The sequence below is a fragment of the Eublepharis macularius genome, chromosome 6 (assembly GCF_028583425.1).
Source record: "Eublepharis macularius isolate TG4126 chromosome 6, MPM_Emac_v1.0, whole genome shotgun sequence".
Classification (NCBI taxonomy): domain Eukaryota; kingdom Metazoa; phylum Chordata; class Lepidosauria; order Squamata; family Eublepharidae; genus Eublepharis; species Eublepharis macularius.
Window position 1 is genome coordinate 44,155,677 of NC_072795.1, and position 17,658 is coordinate 44,173,334.

At 41.2% G+C, this 17,658-nt stretch overlaps 1 protein-coding gene across 1 annotated transcript in view; it reads right to left on the bottom strand.

The window, feature by feature from the left end:
* The window catches only part of NYAP2 (neuronal tyrosine-phosphorylated phosphoinositide-3-kinase adaptor 2), a 185,559-nt gene extending 168,266 nt beyond the window's left edge, over positions 1–17,293 (bottom strand). Inside the window, exon 1 of the mRNA XM_054984159.1 lies at positions 17,088–17,293. Coding sequence (XP_054840134.1) covers positions 17,088–17,293 — 206 coding nt within the window. The remainder of the gene's footprint in view (positions 1–17,087) is intronic.
* Between the last annotated feature and the right edge of the window lie 365 nt (positions 17,294–17,658).

Consider the following 17,658-nt stretch of genomic DNA (forward strand, 5'->3'; position numbering starts at 1 on the left):
AGCTATGGAGAAGTTACACAGACTGAGGGGCTTAGTCAGGAGATATTATTTTTTAATCTTTAGGTTAGATATTATTGGATCTGCAGTCCAACAGCTCTCATTGGATCTTTCTAGGCAGGGTCTGTGTCTGCTTCTAGCTATCTTTAGAAGGACACTGTGGTTCAGAGGGGATCAGACCAGTACACATCTCTGAAGCTAGGAAACATATAACACAGAAAAAAGGCTCTGCAACTGCTGGCTTCCACTTTGGGGTTCAAGGCCAGACAATGCTTGACAATAATAAAACATACTTACAGATTTCGGGCTGTCCCTCCCTCCCAGCAATGGAACTAAGCTTGAATTTAGTTGTTCACCAATATATCACGCGTGTTTTTCCATTCACATATGCTGAACTGTAGATTCACCAAAGGCATGTACTACTGATACTGAATTCTGTGTGTGATTGGTTTTTTTCTGACAATACCTTTTTGTAGGGTACTTTGAAATTACTTCATATGGCCTGTCAAGTCAAATTAGAATGGAAGAGCTTTCATGGAAAAGGCCACTTCATTAACTGAGTTTTGCACTTCTCTTTCAAAATCTCATTTTGCCAATTTTAATCCCATCATACAAAAAGTTAATCTGTAAAATCCCTCCCCTTCACAGTCATATTTTCATAACTTTTCCATTTAACCAACCATAGATAAATATCCCCCCTGGCAGATGCTGGATTTCAACAAAATGGTGGATATTATAATTAAAATGGTTTTCTAAGACCTCTGGAACTTTTGTACCCCTCCCTTTTCCTGTTATTCCTGAAGTTTCTACCCCATTGTTTCTTGGTTTCTAAGACATTTGCCTAAAAAGAAATATGTATCTAATGGATGATTGGATTATCAGGATATTGTAATGTTTCCTCAAAATAAGATACTATTACATTTATTACAGCAGAGGTCATGATGAACCATCAGCTACATTTGTATCTGTCCCTACATTTCCCTCCCACATTTCTTCCAAGGAGCTTATGGTGGTGTACATAATTCTTTCCACCTCGAGTTTATCTGCACAAACAACTTTTGAGGTAGGCTTGGTTGACTGACCTGACCCAAGGTCATCTTCTGTCATCTGCTGATAACATGGAATGGGTCAGATTTATTAGTAGTAAAGTTCCTAGCAAAAAGCTTTTGGGGTAGTTGAAAAAGAAATGTTATCCATCATTACAAAACAAACAGTATAACTACTGAAAATGCCAATGCTCCCCCGCCCTCTCAACAAGGAGGAAACAAAAAGAGAAAGTGGTTTTTTCCCTAAATGAATTTACCTGTTATTATTTTATTGATCTCTGTAAATAACAAGACTGACCCAAAATGTTGTACAACTCAAATCTCGTATGCCACGATGAGGGGTTTCCTGTCCAGATCTTCATACAAGCCTGTATAGCTTGACTGAGCCAGCAATTTCATCTAAGGAAGACTATGGGGGTGGGGAGAAGCAGCACCTCCATACCTTTTAAAATGGAGGTTTTCTTTAACTCAGATAGCTCATCTCTCTCAACAGACCTCTCTCCCTATATTTATTCAAGCCTTTTAAAAAGACTACTTAATCTAGTAATCATCAGTGATCACCCCATCTTGTGGTTGAGAGTCCCACAACTTAATTATGAATATTAATGTTTAAATGATGGTTTTTTCATAAGACTGAACACAACACTGAGTGTCTCAACAGAGCCATGGCTCTCTTCATCCTTTATGTTAAATGCATTCTGCTAGTGAGATAAAATATTAACAACAGATTTGGCAGTGGTTGTAAAGGGCGTTTTCACAGTGGTGCCGCTGTGGACTGATTCTGAGGATTGTAGGGTTTATTGTTCTTTGCTCCTGTCTTTTGCATTAATATCACTCCCTTGGGTGATGTCACCCTTTCCCCTGACCTTTACTGTACAAGTCAGAAGTAATGAAAGGGTTTGTCAGGAACTACTCTGGCATTTCTGAAAGAAGCAGATCAACATTCAGCAAACAAACTAACCTGCATGGGCTTTGCTAACATATGCAACAAATGGATGGTGCCATTTGGCTAACAGTATTCCTTTATTAATGAGATCCAGCCTTTTTAGTGAGCTCAGAATGTAATTGGTCAGCCGTCAAGGTTCTGTTTTTCAATTTTCTCGTCTGTCAATAAAATTTCATTCCTTCTGGGAATGTACTTAATTTAATAGACAATAAAGCTTCTCTGGTATGTGTCTGAAGGAGTCTTTCTGATTTAGAAACATCTAGAAACATTATAAATTATAATAGTCCATTAAGTCAGAGGTGTAATTTCTAATAATACACTCTATACCCACTTGCAAGCATATTTTTTAAAATCTTCTTGACCCCCATACATTTAGCCAACCATTTCAGAAATAGAAAATATTACATTCTTAAATAGTTGTTTAAGATTCAGTATTTTTGCTATTTTAAAAAAGGGTAAAAAAATAATCCACAATTTGGGGGGGGGGGGTTTAACTTAAACTTTCACATTTTACTATACACAAACTCCTTCCAACCATATTTTGAAGCAGACTCTCTTAGCTCTTCCCCATTCTTTCTAAGCACAACTTCTTGCCACTGAGGGCCAGTTTTGCACAAGGAGTTCAAAAAGAACCACTGCAACAGCCTTTGTGTCAAATTAATTGTCTGAACATCAGCCTGTAACACAATTAGTTGTTTGAAGCTGGCCATACAACGGAGCAATCAGAGGACCATTTTTTGATGTAACCATCTGAAACATACACTAAATTCCCCACACATCCCAAGCTGATTTGGGCCCTTTCATATATGCAACCCTAAAAGGCTTGGAATCTGCATCTCCATGACCTAAACTAGGAATGTGCAACTTAAATGCTAAATTGTTCAGAATTCAACAAATAATGAAATGTTCTGAATAGCCCAAATATTTCTGTATTCAGATATTTGGGATTATTGGAATGACCCTCTTATTCTTACTCTTTCTCAGGGGAATAGCACACCACCAGCAGGGAAAGTGCTCTCTGGTATAAAAAATCCATACTGTTAGCCCTGCCGCTGTGGTTAGGAAATCCACGCTGCTGAGCAGCACGTGATCATCATAGCACAAGCAAGAAGCTCCTGCCTCACAAAAGATTTAGAGATCAAGAGGCTCATTTCTTCATGCTACTTGACCACAGCAGAGTTTGCAGAACCCTGATTTGAATGGAATGCCACCCAATAAAGTGTGCATAAACTTAGGTGCGCATACATGGACAATATTTACACAAGAGCAATCTGCACATAGGCACCCTTTTTTTGGTAGCAGCTACACATGTTTAGATGTGATGCTACCGTATACAATTCCTGTGCAGGTGGGGGGGGAGGGGGGCTGTATGTAGACATCTCATTTAAACAGGTCCCACCCAAGGCCATGCAATCAGCAGCACCCAAAATGGAGGAGTCCTTTTACTTTTGCCATTCCTGTGAAGTTGATTCTGCTGTTTTGCACAATGTAAAGGAATCTCAAAACATATTGATGGCTCTATCAGGGACCATTTTTAAAAAGAAAGAAAGGGAAAGGCTGCTATTAATCCGAAACTGACAATGCTTCCATAGAGATGACATTTAGGGTCAAAATTCAAAGATGAAGCCCCAAAATAGTACAATTCGTTGGATCCAATGGACTGTCAATGGAAGGCAGTACTTTCTGACCCTAAGAAAGATTATTCCTGGGGTAGCAGGATATGCATGTGGGCCAACAGGCTGCTGTGACGAGGTGAACAGGATGAAATTGCCCCTTGTCTCTTCTGTCAGTGCAGTTCTGCATCTGTGGATCACAGGATCCAACCCACTGAAGTACTTCTGACATGGAGCTAGTTCCAAAATTTAGCAAGGGCAAGCAATACAGCATTCATGGGACTGAACCATCTCAAAATCCATGCTGGCCATCCTAGGTTCGAAGTGCTCTGATTTTATCATGTTCAAATCTGAATCATTTCCCAACATGGTTATACAGTAAGAAAGATTCAGCTATAGAGATGAGCACGAACCGCATTACGAACTTCAAAACCCCACGAAATTGGCGATTGCGCGATCGCAATCTGGCAGTTCGTGATTGTCCACGGCCAACAAACCAGCGTTTGGGAGAGGCCTGGTTCGGTGGGTTCGGCCGCAGTTCAGGAAGCCAGACACTCAGGCGCCAGCAATCAATTCCCCTGGCAACGGAGCTGGGGGAATGCCTGAACTCAGTCTGCGCTCCTTCTGTCGCCCTGGAAACCCGAATGGAAGCCCAGCTTACTTTGATCGGCAGGTCTTCCTTCCAACCACGTAGCTGCAAAGCGGTTACAAGTTGGGAGAAGACACCCAGGGAAGGGAGGGGGAAGGGGGTGTTCTGTAGCCATGGGCACTCCAATCTCATCCCTGCAAACCCTGATAGGCAGCTCTGACAGCCAAACACAGACCTCCTGCGTTGCTCAATGGGACCTGTGCTTATAAATAGCCACGGGCTTCCAGGCTGAGTTTCACTTTCAGTGAGCAGTGGAGTGGGACAGAGCTCTTGCTTGCCACTTGTTAGCCTTTGTGGAGAGAGACTGAGAGTATAATTGAGCTTGGATTTTTGTGGGAGTTTCCTGAGGGCCTTGGATTAGAGAGGGTATAACTCCAAGATCCCTTTTGCAATGTTGTCCAAACTTGGGTGATGGCTGTAGGAGAGCCTGCAAAACACTCCCCGGGAATATGAGCTCTCTAAGTGCCACGGGGGCCATTCCATGCCCCACGAACCACGAACTGTGAACCAGTTCGGCAACAGAAAATGTTTGTTGCGGTTCACGACTTAGGGATCGTCATCAGCACCGAACTGTGAACCGCTGGTTCGTTAAATTTTTTTGTGCCCATGTCTATTCAGCTATGGATTTTTGCCTGATATTATATAAATGCTATAATGACAGTTACTAAAAGCTGAACTATCACATTGCAATACTCAGGTCACCTTGGCGATTCTATGAATTACGTTGTGCTTCATACCAAGGTATGAAAAAACTGCCAAAGTTTTTACCAGTTCATGTGCACTTTAGAACTACTCTGCATGAGGAAAAGTCCTTGGACGGCTTCATCATACTATCAGATGATGTATCTGTTACTGATGCTATCACACTAGTTTCTGAACTACAAAAATGGGGCAGAGTATCTGCATACTCCCACATATAGCAAACATCATGCACATATGAAGTTAAAACTTTGCCCTGGAACGCTATGCTTCCCCAGAGAATTCATCTGAATGAGGTCACTTTGTCTGTAGGCATTTGTATTACCTGTTCACTTATGGATAACTAATATTACCAGGATTCCTGGTGTTCCCTCCAAATTTCAGATTTATTTTTCTGTGCCCAAAGATGATAATTATAGTCAAATTACAATAGTTGCAACTATTCCATGTGCATTTCATATGAGGAGCCATATGGATGCAAGCATTTGGAAAGAGGATTTGTCAGCTAGAGCATCTCAATTATTTATAAATACACTGTAATACATTTGGAGGGCATCTGTATTGCAACTATTTTGTTGACGATTGATAGAAAAGCTGTAAATGGCATTCTGTCTATGTTAACCTGTCTACACAAGGTCATGAGATAATGGCAAGTGCATCACAGTATTTACTTTATGTACCATGGAGCCACTATGCCATATATCAGTAAGGAAACTACCATTTCAATTTGCGTCATTGCATTCCTCCATACACACAAATCCTTTAAAACTAGCTCTCAGTTCAGTCCTGTAAAATCTCCATCTTAAAGCAACAAACTAAAGAAAATGCACATCTTAAACTGCAACTGTGTTTCCATGATTCCACCAAGCTCTTCACCATCTGAAGAAATGTTGACAATGATAATTACCTCAAGTAATTATCATTGCATCTGACGAAGAGAACTGTGATTCTTGAAAGCTTATGCTACAATAAAGTTGGTTAGTCTTTAAGATGCTACTGAACTCTTTACTATTTTACCTCAAGGTATATGCTCAAGCAGAGAAGGCATGGAATGAGTTTTCCCCATGGCGATGCAACCCCATTGTTAAAGATTGCTATCCAATATTATAGATTATAATGAACTAATCTAAAAGTACATTGGAGTAGTCTCAAGTCCCAACACCACCATACCACCCTCTCTTATTTATATTATATTCCTTATCTCAGTTTTTGACCTGGTCATAGTGATTGCGTCCAGCAGCATTATCACGTCAACATCTAAGGCTGGCTTGACACACCAGTGCAAAGTCACAAATTATGACAGTGAATGAGTCAAAGGATTTGTTGCCCTGGAGGTCTAACCTATGACATATTATAATTGACAACGCATGAATGCCACAGCATATTGAAAATCTTAGCCAGCACCAATTTTAAAAATGTACCAGTGTCCTATGCAGGTCTTTTATTTGTTTATTTGTTTCTAGCACCTTCTCAATTGACAAAATAAAATTGAACCCAGACAAGATGGAAGTGATGCCTGTTGAAGGGCATTGTTCTCCCTGCTTTTGATGGGATTCAGCTGACCCTTGCAGGCTCTGTCAAGAGCCTGAGGATTTTACTGAATCCAGTGTTGCTTCTAGAAAAACAAGTGAATGCAGCTGCAAAAAATGTCGTCTACAAACTCTGCCTAGCCCTGAATATGACTCCCTATTCTGAAACAGACAATATGGCCAACTGGCTTCACATCATGGTAACATAGAGACTAGATTATTAGAATGTAGTCTGCATAGGTCTCCCCTCAAGGTCAACTAGGAGACGCCAGATAAAAGGATAGGGACTGTAGACTACACTAGTCTAGTATACTAGTATACTGTAGGGACTGTAGACTATACTATTGCATACTATTTGTTGTTGAAAGTATGCTCCTACTGGGTAGTTTCTGCATTGTTTAATATGTTCAGTTGCTTACGTTTTGTTTCATCATTGTGTCAGTTCTGTATCAGATTTCTGTTTACTTTCAAATTTCCGCAATCCTAATAATAACAGCAACAACAGTGTGCTTATATACCACCTTTCTGGACAGATTAGTGCCACTCTCAGAGCGATGAACAAAGTCAGTGTTATTATTATCCCCACAATACAGCTGGGGAGCTGAAGCTGAGAGAAGTGGCTTACCCAAGGCCACCTGCAAGTTCATGGCAGTAGTGGGAGTCTAACTAGCAGAGTGTTTATTTGCAACCCAGCCACTTAACTACTATGCTACAGTAGCTTTTTATATCCTATTGTATTGTTTCATGAATGTCCAAGCCATTGATCTTGTTGATTTACAGTGTGTAATCCACTAGGAGTCTCAGTAAGAAAGACAGACTATAAATAATGTAAATAAATAAAAATAAATAAAATATTGCCCCCATACTCCAAAATAAATACAACAGACCACACATAGACCTAAGCCTACATAGCACAGTATAAGGAATCAACAGATGACGTGCCTCTTCAAGAACTTTACCTCTCTAAGCCCCCCAGTACTACTTAGTTCAATAGGATTTGTTGGATGTTTGTCCCCGTTCTTAGATAACTCATGCTGCTTACCAATGTTAACAACAAGCATCATCTTACCCACTCCAGTAGGGCCTAACCTGTCTCTAATGGATTAGTCTTATTTAAATTACCCTCTTGGAAAATACAGGAAGCAGGCAAAAATGTCAACCTTCTAGGTCAATTTGAAGGAAATCTAAAAAATTCTTGCTTGGCCTCACAGACACCAGCTAATCCCACATTGCTGCCCAGGGAGAAGCCTGAAGCAAAGGTGAGCCAAAACCCATGCAAAGGCTATATCCACACTGTCTCACCTATTGGCTGGCAATTAATGGCTGTTAGCCTCCAAAACCCCTACTTAACTGTTCGCCTTTAACTCTCCCAATGGGATATAGACAAATTCACTCCCATTGCCTAGCCACAGAAGAAAATGTGTTTATTCAAGTATTTTTCCAATGCATATATCACATACTACTGAAATCAAAGGCTATTATGGCATGTAAGGGTTTTAAGACATTTAAAACATTTTAAAGATAAGTTTAATTCTGATTGAAACATTATTTTGGAAGCCCTTTAGTGAACCAACATGTATCATTTTAGAGTTTCATGTTACATTTTCCCCTGAATTCTAATCCTAATCCCAGGAACATGCACGTCTGGTTTGGACCAAGACTTGGACCATGCATGGACAGAGGCTTCAGCCTCCCCCCTCCCCCTGCCCCTGCCATGTTCCTGACCTGAGATTGCTCCACTGGAGAAACGTAGGTGTGCATAGTGCATGTGGAGTCCCCCAGTAAGGCAAATAACAGCTCCCTATACCCATTTCAAGTTTGGAAAACAGAAGGCGGGGATTAAGGCCTTAACTGTCTACATGTCACAGCCCTGACCCAAAAATAAGGCCCATACATTCCCACAATTAAGTTTCCAGCACAATAACATGTTTGATTGTGTGTATCCTGGGAAAACGTAACATGGGGTTAGGAGCCAAGGTTCCTTTTGCAGTGTATACTTTCTTGAGGTCAATGGGATTTACTTCCAAATAAAGACATTAGGGAATAAATTGTTAGTCTAAAGTTATGGTGTTATTTGGGTTTTTTACCCATATAAGGCAGGATCTTAACTAACCTTAAATAAATTCTTTTGTATGTCAACAATTATTGCTATTTGAGATGTCAAAGAGACTCAGCTACCTCTAAATTTCTTTAGTCTTTCTAAGTTTTTATCTCTCTCTTATCTGTCACTTAATCTTCCTAATTTTCTATCTATACTCACAAGTACCATAAAAGAGAATGAAAACTGCTTTTTCTAAAAAAAAATAACATGTACTTATATTTGCTGATGGGTTGGTCTTCAATGTTTGGCGTGTCATGGATAATGAAAGGTTGAGATGACAGCTGTTCATTACAATTACTCCTTCTTTAAAGAGCTTAACTCTGCTACTGCCTGGCTGGCCCATTTTTGTTAGCTCTAGCACAAAATGAAAACTACCACCAAGCTCCTCCTCCTTTGCAACATCTGTCTACATATTTCAAGGAATGAGCAAAAACAAAGCCGCACATGGTGCCATTTCAATGCTACAAACAGGACTAAACCTTTGCAATGATGTTCAGGCACTGTGCAAACAATAACACGTAAAAAGTCATTACAGAGCATTCTATGTCTTTGTCTGTCTGTCTATTGGGATTAAACCTTGCTCAGGTGAATGAGAAGATGAGGAAAAGTCATCTTAAGGGCAGAACTGTTGTTATGTAATATGGGTGACCAACCTGTGACATGGCAGCTGCACTGACAGTGAGAATGTATGCCTTTCTATCTCAGCTGCAAGGCAACAAGCATGTTTAGCTGGGGAAGGGAGTCAGCTGTAGGGTTGTTACCAGGGGGCCAGGGGGGCACAGATTTCTTTTTCCTAAATTTCCTTTTTTAGATATAGCAATTGGTTCCTCTTCCAAAAGAGGAATTTTCTTTGATTACTCATTAATTTATCTTCGAGCTTTTTTAACAATAGGATACTGTACTTTCTGTTTATACTACATGATTATGCTCTGTGCACCCTTTTGTAACTTCAGCCCTTTCAGGAGGTTTTTTTTAATGTTCCACACCACAGGGTGAGGCTCCAGCAGATTCCATTTATTGGTCCCCTTCCTCACACCCCAACATGTGAAGAAAGAAACTTTGTGTGTCCGTGTGTACAGCTGTGCATATTTCTAGATACTCTATCTAAATCCACAGCACTATAACTTCATTTCTGTAAGATCCAGTGTGGTGTAGCGGTTAAAGTGTTGCACTAGGATCTGGGAGGCCCAGGTTCAAATCCCCACTCTGCCGTGGAAGCTTGCTGGGGGATCCTGGGTCAGTTATGTACTTTCAGGCTAAACTACCTCACCAGATTGTCAGGCAGAGCTGGATCTAGGGTTGCCAGCGCCCAGGTCTACCCAAGTCTGGCATAACTCCTGTACATGCATGAAATGCCAGCACCATGTGACAATGTCACTTCCATGACATCATCATGCAGGGCCCCGGAAGTGTGCTGCCCACGCTGCTGTTGCAGGAGTGCACAGCAAGCCGGTCGCCCTGGCACATGGCGCACCATGAAGCTGGCAGTAGCAGTACAGGCAGCTGAGTGGAGGGCTGGGAGGCTGCCTGCGCCATTCGCCTACCCCGCTGATGGGGCAGTTGGCTTGCCATGCACTCCCTGTCCTCCAGTGGTAGCGTGGGTGGCATGCTTCTAGGGCGTGCCCTGCACTGCTAACAGTGTGCGTGGCAAGCCAGCTGCCCCATCAGCAGGGCAGGTAAATGGTGCGGGTGGCCTCCCAGCCCTCATCTCAGCCACCCACGCTGCTGCCGCCAGCTCTGTGGCATGCCATGTGCTCCAAGGCGTGCCATGTGCCGGGGCAACCGACTTGCTGCTCACTCCCTGCCCTGCAGCGGCAGTGTGGGTGGCATGCTTCCCGGGGGGCCTGCCACACCCAGCGCTCCCTCTTTGGTGGCACTGGGGCAGGTGACCCCCCCGTCCCTCCCTAGATCCGGCTCTGTTGTCAGGAGGAGGAGAGGAGAAATGGAGGCAAGAAGAATGATGTAAGCTGTTTAGGGTCCACATTAGAGACTGTATTTCTGAGAGAAAATGTTTATTTTGGGCAAAGCAGGCAACATGAGTGGAAGCCTGAAAGGGGTTTTATTCTGCTTCAGTCAGGCAAACCATGTGTGTGCCTGAGGCCGACTGTGTATATCTGAGAGACTAATTATTCTTTCTCCCCTGACCTGAATAGCCTATGTGAACCTGAACTCATCAGATTTCAGAAGCTAAGCAGGGTCAGCTTCGATTAGTAATTGGATGGAGACCTACAATAAAGACCAAGATTGCAGAGGCAGGCAATGGCAAACCACCTTTGTTAGTTTCTTCCCATGAAAACCCCACCAGAGGTCACCATAAGTCAGCTATGACTTCAAGGCACTCTCCACCACCAATTATTATATCTAAATCAGGCAAACTGTATGTGCACCTGAGAGAGAAAGTCTATGTATATCTGAGTGAGAGATTAAGCTAAGTCAGGCAAGCTGTGTGAAAAGGCCTGAGTGAATCTATGTCTGTGCAGATGCAAAAATAATTTATTCTGTTAGTGAAGACCTGTATGGAAAATTACTTTGTGCGACTGAGCCTGTGAATATACCTTTAAGAAGATTATATTTGAAACTGCCAAGCTTAAGAACTATTCTGAAACCAATACGCTTATCAAAACTCTGCAACCATGAAGATTATGTACCTATAAATAAATTCTATTTTTGTTTAAGAAAAAAAGATCCTTTTTTACATCACAATCACTCTCACGTGCTGACCATTCTGTCAATCTATAATAATGCTTTCCTGCCATACCAGTTAAGCAGAAGAGATCTAAGGTGAAAGCCTTTTGGGTTGGCAGCAAGGTATAGGTCACACAAACAAAAAAGGGAAGGTGTTCTTGAGGTATAAGCCTGGGTAAAGTAGAGAACCTAAGCTCTGTGTGAGCGGAATTTAAAAGTGTGTTGGCTGTGACCAGAGCCCTCCTGAAGTATAAGTTTAAAGTAATGTAAAGAGCCCCGTGGCACAGAGTGATACGCTGCAGTACTGCAGCCCAAGCTCTGCTCACAACCTGAGTATGATCCTGACGGAAGCCGGGTTCAGGTAGCCAGCTCAAGGTTGACTCAGCCTTCCATCCTTCTGAGGTCAGTAAAATGAGTACCCAGTTTCCTGGCGGTAAAGTGTAGATGACTGGGGAAGGCAATGGCAAACCACCCCATAAAAAAGTCTGCCAAGAAAACGTTGTGATGCAACATCCCCCCATGGGTCAGTAATGACTCGGTGCTTGCACAGGGGGCTACCTTTACCTTTAATGTAAAGAGGAGCAGAATTTAACATCCAAAGCCAAACCTTTTTAAAAGTTTTAAATACAAGCAGCAAATCCTTATAGGATGGTTCAAAAATAAGCAAAAGATTATAGAACCGTTGCTGAATTTCAGGGACAAATTCAGTAAAGAGGAATTAAAAGAATTCCACTTAACAACCCTAGACTTTTCTGCCTAAGCCTCCTCACTGCTGCTGTGTTGTTGGCTGGTCTTAAGCTCGGTAGAGGTAAAATCGCACCAAGGCATGAGCCATCCCTACCATGGTATCACAGTGTATATCAGAATGGACTTAACCTATAGTACTTCTGCTTAACAGGACCGTTTCCAGATGGCTTACCTGAAGCCGCTCCATGCCGCTCCATATCGCATTTTCCCCGGCACGATCCACAACATTGCGGCATGGAGCGGCTTCAGGTAAGCCATCTGGAAATAGCCCAGGTTGGCCGTCCTGAATATATGATAACACATTCCCCCCTAATGAGCCCATTCCAACTTTTGTTGTTAATTTCTCAATTAAATTATCTAGATAAGTAGACCACACAGCTGGCCATTGCATGGGGAGATTTTGCAGTCAGACATTTTTATAGTGGTGCATTTTAAAAAGTTACTAGCAGATTTAAAAAAAAATAGGTCAGTGTACAGGATAAACATGGCAAAGTTGAGTCAAATATGAAGTTCACTGTCTGAATGTCTGCTTCAGCTACAAATATGCTGGCAGGCAAAGCTCCAGCACCGTGACTGCCTGTAGGTAAACCAAAAATACCCAACCTCCTTAAAGCATTGTGCACTGATGCAGCTTCTCTGACATTAATATCCAGAAGTAAAGCCCCCAGCAGCTGGTGTACTATGAACTGTTAACAATGGGCGACATACATAATTCAAAACTGGCAATGAACTAATTTCTAGTAGTAATAAAAACAGTTTCTTGTTTCATAGAAAATTTAGGACTGTGAATGACACTGAAATGAATCCTGCTTTTAACAAAAATGTTCAGACACGGGCATATTTTTTTTAAAAAAAACATTTTTAACCTGTTTTCTATTAATCATAATATCAACCTTGTATTCTTTGCATGGTTGCTGAGTGGTAGATAAAAATTAGGTCAGAAATTCATCAGCTGACTTTATCCAGCAAGAAACAAAGACTTAGCACAGAGGCAAGGTATCTTAATACTAGTTTATTGGTAAAGATCTCTTCTAAGGTGTGTCTTTCCCCTTACAATTAGCCCCCTGTGATAATCTGGTTGCTATAAATTGCATCCTACCAGTAGTATTCTTAATACCATTGTCATTAATTAATGCATTACTATTTCTTCCATCCCCAAAATGCTTTAGGGCACAATGTGCAGTGCGAGGATGTGCGGTATGCTCTCTTTTTGTACGTTTGTAACAAGAGACATCACCATTCTAATAACTGTTAAGAAATAATTAATGCACATTTCTGGAAAACAAAACATTGCAGCAAATATGTGCGGCAATCTTATGCATGGGCATATATCATAGTGAAATAATAAAATGGAATAGCTATCTTGAGATTTTTATGGAAAATGCAGCCTATAACTATTCTAAATAAATAAAACAAGTAAATGAATAAAACAAGCTTCCTGAGAAAGACTGCAGCCATTGTGCTAAGAGTGTGCTCTTTTTCTACAAAATCAGCAAAGCAATTGTGTGAAAACATGCCAGATCATATACTCAGGTCACCATCAACTTTTCATAAAATCAACAGGGTACTCATTCATGTTGGAATTCCAAGAGTCTACAGTCAGCTACAGCCAAAAACATAATCTCAGCACGGAAAGCAAATCAGCATTCATCTAGCAAACCAGTGTCATTTAACTATGCTTGGAACTCTGAGGCAACAGTCTAATTTCTTCAATGCTAATATTCCCAGATGGTCAGTGCAGTATTACTCTGGTGCTGCAAAATTAAACAAGAATCTTGTGGCATCTTCAAGACTAACAAGTTTTTGTCCTAGCATTAAATTTGAAGGGGGCTTGTTAAGGAGTTGAACATACACATGAACACAGATGAAGCTGCCTTACACTGAATTAGATCATAGGTCCATTGAGGTCAGTATTGTCTATTCAAGGAGACTGGCAGTGGTTCTCCAGGGTCTCAGGTGGAGATCTTTCACATTACCTACTGCCTGATCCTTAACCGGAGATTCCAGGGATTGAAAGTGTGTCCTTCTGTATGCCGAGCAGATGCTCTACCACTGAGCCCTGGCCGCTCCCTGAAAGCTTCAGAAGAACTTAAGAAACAGCTTGTTAAGAACTTAGTCCTGCTGGATCAGACCAGAGGTCCACCCAGGTCAGCATCCTGTTTCACATAGTGGCCAGTCACATCCCCTGGGGTGTCAACAAGCAGGGCATAGAGGTCAAGGCTGTCCTAACACTGGTGTTGGGAGGTTTGCTGCCTCTAAGTGTGGAGGTTAGTTTTTAAGGTGCCACAAACCCCCCACTTAATTTCTCCCTGATGCCCTTCACCAGACAAGATAGTTACGGAGCCCACTAGCTTGCACAAACCTTCCTAAAATCACTCACCAGTTGTGAATGATATAGTGGCCAAACAAGCTACCCATCCTCCTAACAGAAGGGTTGTTCACACTTGCTTGGCCATCGTTTGATATTTTATCACTCGTGCCTCCATTGAAATGTATATTGTTTGAAACAATGCAATGTGAGGTGAAATGCCTGTAATATCTGAAGTGTGATGACTATCTTCACTGCAGCTCAGCATGAATGTTTCAGTCATTAAGCCAGGCACAGAACATGTAAATTTAGTCACCCAGCAATTACCTTAAGAAAAATTACTTTGCTTCTTCTAAGGGAACAGGAGCCCAAAATGCCAGAAAATCTCTTATACATTCTACATTCTTTCTTTCTTCTGCCACCAAAGATTTTTTTCCCCACATGGCTGCTGGATAAGGAGCAATGATGCTGGTGTACCAGACAGGACTGTCTGGAGATTAATAGATAGTCTGTTTCACTACTCTGTTCCTAATCTATCAAGCACTCAAAAACATGTCCTGCGTATAATTAAAACAAGAGAGTCTCTCAAATGTGCTTGGAAAGAATATATTTCTTCCCAGGCCATTGTCCAAATAAATGTAATACTCTTAATTATTAAAAACTTTCTAGATCAAACAGGGGCAACTTCTTCAGCACAGAAGACCATGTTGGAAATACGACACAAGTGTGAGGGCTGCTGCTAATTTGCATGTAAAATAAGCATAATCTGTATATCATTCAGATGTACCTCTGAGAATGAGCCACAGCTGGGGAACATAATTGGATCCATTATTCAATATTCTTAGTCTGAAAATTGTTTATCTCCAATATGAAAAAAATGAGTTGGTTCTTGGGGTGGAGAAAACTGTTCTGACATGGAGATAAAGTTCATAGTTTTAATGTTTTCAATCATTGTCATTTAAGGCAAATTATGACCATATTTCTGGTTTGCATGTTTAATTGTTTGTTGCATGGTTGCATTGTTAGAGAGATATTGAAATGTTTTGGATTTTGGGGGGGTAGTGTTCAAAGAATACTCCCTTGTGCCCTGTATATTAGCAACATCATGCTTAGTGAAAAAACCACGGGCAGGGGGGATACAAATTATTTTTTCTTCCTGTGGTTCATAGCTATGGGGGCTTTCTGTTCCCCTTCAGAGAAGGGGCCATAATTCAGTGGCAGATGACATGTTTTGTGTGTAGCAATATCAGTTTTAATCCATGGTACTTCATATGAAGCATCCTTATACCAAGCCTTATATCATTAGACTATCTCACCCAGTATTGTCTACTGTAATTGGCAACACTCTCCAACGTCTCAGGCCTAGAAAGATCTTTCCTTCTTTCCCAACATTCTGTGCTCCAACTTCAAGACCCTTTACCTCTACTTGCTAGGGATAAAACCAGTGACCTTTTGCATGCAGAGGATGTACTTTCCCACAGCCCTTCCCTCTCCAGCTAAAGAATTGCCGGGTGTTGGTGTTGAGAAAGAACTTTCTTGGCCTGAGAGCGAATACTAGTCAAAATAGACTGGATGGACCAGTGAAGCTGTTGTTAGTGGAATTAATCAATGGGAGCCAAGCCTTTGCGTGATGTGGCTCTTAGGCAATCACATGTACATGCCTTGCCTATACAGAAAATGTGAAACTTACTCTAAATACCATTGGCTGTAAATTAAATGTTCACTGTTCCAGGCATCTCATTATGAATGACCCTCCCGTAGAAACATGAATAGAAAAAATACCTAAATCACATTTTGTTGTAAAAGTCTTCTGTTATGAAGAATAAACACTTTTCATTATTACATAAATGCTTTCCCCCCACCCATCCAGAAATATACACTTTATGCAGTCTGGCATTCATTTGAACAAAAGCAAAGTCCATGAGACATTTACAAACAACCCTTCACTGTAATGTTTGCCATTGCAGATTATGCCACTAGTGAAGCAAGCCACTGTTCATCTTTCAAAGTAGCTTGCATTTTCATTTGTAGAGAACTGCAGTGCTGAAGGCTACCAAGAAACCATTCCTGTACAGCTGCTTAATTAGCTTTTTTGAATCATAACCAAACCCTTCAATCCTTGATAGAAACCAGTGCTTGAAAACCAGGCTCCTCTGATGGTATCTATGAGAGATGCAACTGGAAAAATGAGAGTTCTGTAAGTGCCACTAAATGAGAGTTCTGTAAGTGCCACTAAATCTCCCTCAATCTGTCTATATTGAGATTCTGGATTGCCCCTGAATCCTTTTCAATGCATTGTCAAATGGGAGGCCACTGTTTATGTTATTTATTTATTTACTTCATTTATACCCTGCCTTTCTCTCCAACAGGGACCCAAAGCTGTTTAAATTGCTTTCTTCTCCTTCATTTTGGTCTGTTATTTCACTCTCATGGGGTCAAAAAGTGAGAAGACATCTTTCTATCTGCCATCCTTCCATGACATCTTATGGGCTGCCAGTTTTCCAGAAACAGGAGAGACTGCTAATTCAATGGCACTGGTGAATATTTGCACTGCTAAATGCCAACCCAATCTATTAGGTCATCTGTTATACTGGCCTACTTACTCTCTTGAAATCCAGCATCCGTCCATTGAAACAGCCATGCCAAGCTACTAGGCAGACCTGGCCTTTTCATGTTTAGCCAACCTTCCAAGATGTGTGTCTACAGCTGATCCCTAACAGGCCTATTTCCCCTTGTCCAATCATTCCTACTGTTTAAGCATTGTTACCGTTTTATTGCTTCTTCTTGTTTCCGGCGCTTTTCATTCTTTTCTTTCAAGTAAGCCAGGTTTGTTTCATTCCTCATGCGATCATTCTCTCGAGCAATGTCGGACGCATTCTGTATCACCAAGCCATCGTAAGCCTTCATGCCCATATCTTCAATATACTGGAGAAAAGTGCCCAAAGTGACCTCCTCCTGATTAGAACTCATCATCTTGTGGAAAATAATAAACAGAGGCAAACACTTCCTGTGGGTTGACAAAGGAGGAAAAAACAAGCCCAGAAAAATCAGTGTTTTCAGCCCACTAGTTATTTTTTTAACTCAGTAAGAAAGAATATGTTGATATTTTGGAGGTGGATCTAAATTTATAGTGAGGCTCTTTTGTTACCATTAGCTAATTTAAGTTTGTAAGCAACTTCTTATGATTTTGTAGAAATATTAGTGTATGGATCTTGGCCAATGTCCCAGAATGTGTGCACATCAGATACATATGTGCATCCAATTTTATTGGATCATCCTTATTCCAGCAGTTTCCCAAGGCTAATCCATATACTGTCTGGTACAGTGTTCTACCAGGA